Genomic DNA, 1,950 nt, shown 5'->3' with positions numbered 1-1,950 from the left:
GAGCGCGGCGTTCTTCCCTGGGGGAGCCCCGTCCCTTTCCCCGTCCCTTTTCAGGCAGATTTGTAGCCCACGAGCTGCATGAGGCCCTTGGTGCTCATGGATTTGGGTCTCTCCAGGGGGAATCCCAGAGCCCGGCTCCAGATGAGCTGCGAGAGGACGCCCAGAGCTCGGGAAACGCCGAAGAGAACCGTGTAGTAATTCATCTCCTTCATGCCGTAGTACTGCGGGGACAGACGGGCGTCAGAGAGGGCACGCAGGGGACAGACGGACAGAGGGACGGACAGAGGGACAAATGGGCAAGGAGAGGGAGAGAGAAACGGGGAGGGAGAGAGGGATGGGGAGAGGGACACAGACACGGAGAGGGACAGACAGACAGGGAGAGGGACAGACAGACACGGAGAGGGATGGACAGACAGGAAGAACAGAAAGAGGGACACACGGACAGGGAGAGGGACAAACGGGGCAAGGGACAGACAGGGAGAGGGACGGACAGAATGGAGAACACAGAGAGGGGCACACAGGGAGAGGGACAAACGGAGCAAGGGACAGACAGACAGGAAGGAGAACAGAGAGAGGGACACACAGACAGGGAGAGGGATGGACAGACAGGACAAGGGACATCCAGAGAGAGGGACACACAGACAGGGAGAGGGACACATGGACAGAAGAAAAAGACAGAAGAGGGAGAGGGATGTGGACATGGAGAAGGACACACAGACAGAGCAAAGGACAGACTGCCAGGAAAAGGGACAGACGGCGCAGACGCAAGCAGAGGCACAGAGCAGCCCGGGCTCACCTGCAGCAGGACCCCGCTGTGGGCATCCACGTTGGGCCAGGGGTTCTTGGCCTTGCCCTGCTCCAGGAGCACGTTGGGGACGATCTTGTAGAGCTGAGCCACCAGCTTGAACAGCGGGTCCTTGGGCAGGTGCTTGAGGGCGAACTCCCGCTGGCAGGTGTAGCGCGGGTCCGTCTTGCGCAGCACCGCGTGCCCATAGCCTGGCACAACCTGCGGGCACGGGGGGCTCCTGAGCCCTGGGGTGGGCCCTGAGCCCCAGCACAGCCCCAGGAAGGGCCCTGAGCCCCAGCACAGCCCCCTGAGCCCTGGGGTGGGACCTAGAATGGGACCTGAGCACTGGAACAGCCCCTGAGCCCCTGGGATGGGCCTGGAATGGGCTCTGAACCCTGGAACGGGACCTGGAACAGCCCCTGAGCCATGGGACAGTCCCTGAACCCTGGAACAGGCCCTAGAATGGCCCCTGAACCCTGGGATGGGCCCTGGAACAGCCCCTGAGCCCTGGAATGGGATCTGGAACAAACTCTGAACCCTGGAACAGGCCCTGACACGGCCCCTGAGCCCTGGGATGGGACCTGAGCCCCAGCACAGCCCCTGAGTCCCCATAACCCCTGGAGCAGCCCCTGAGCCCTGGAACAGCCCCTGGAGCAGCCCCTGAGCCCCTGAAATGGCCCCTGAGCCCCCCTGGGCCCCGGGATGGCTGCCGGGCTCACCCTGCCCGAGTTGAGCGTGTTCCAGATGAAATCCCTCAGCTTCTCGTCGGACACGTCGGGGCCCCCCCTGCCCGAGTTGAGCGTGTTCCAGATGAAATCCCTCAGCTTCTCGTCGGACACGTCCTTGCCCAGCTCCTTCTGCAGGTCCGTGAGCCACAGCAGCACCTCCTGCGGGCACGGAGGGGTGAGGGCACGGACAGACGGACAGACGGACAGGGGGAATGGAGGGGGTGAGGGCAGGGAATGGGAGAGAGGGACAGATGGACGCAGGGATAGAGGGATGGCAGAGTGACACATGGACAGGGAGATGGGGAGAGGGACAGATGGACATGTGGGTAGGGAGAGGCACACACGGCCAGGGCAAGGAGGGACACGCGGACAGGGAGCAGGACACACGGACAGGGACACACGGACAGGGAGCAGGGACACACGGACACACGGACA

General features: G+C 63.3%; 1 protein-coding gene across 1 annotated transcript in view; it reads right to left on the bottom strand.

Annotated features, from left to right (window-relative positions):
* Nucleotides 1-6: 6 nt before the first annotated feature.
* The window catches only part of CS (citrate synthase), a gene marked incomplete at its 5' end in the record, with an annotated part of 4,181 nt that continues 2,237 nt past the window's right edge, over nt 7-1,950 (bottom strand). The window contains 3 exon segments of the mRNA XM_031065530.1: nt 7-221; nt 797-1,006; nt 1,573-1,772. Coding sequence (XP_030921390.1) covers nt 51-221; nt 797-1,006; nt 1,573-1,772 — 581 coding nt within the window.

This window comes from Geospiza fortis, unplaced genomic scaffold (assembly GCF_000277835.1).
Source record: "Geospiza fortis unplaced genomic scaffold, GeoFor_1.0 scaffold492, whole genome shotgun sequence".
Taxonomy (NCBI): domain Eukaryota; kingdom Metazoa; phylum Chordata; class Aves; order Passeriformes; family Thraupidae; genus Geospiza; species Geospiza fortis.
Note: the sequence above shows the minus strand (reverse complement) of the source record. Positions and strands in the feature narration are given on the sequence as shown.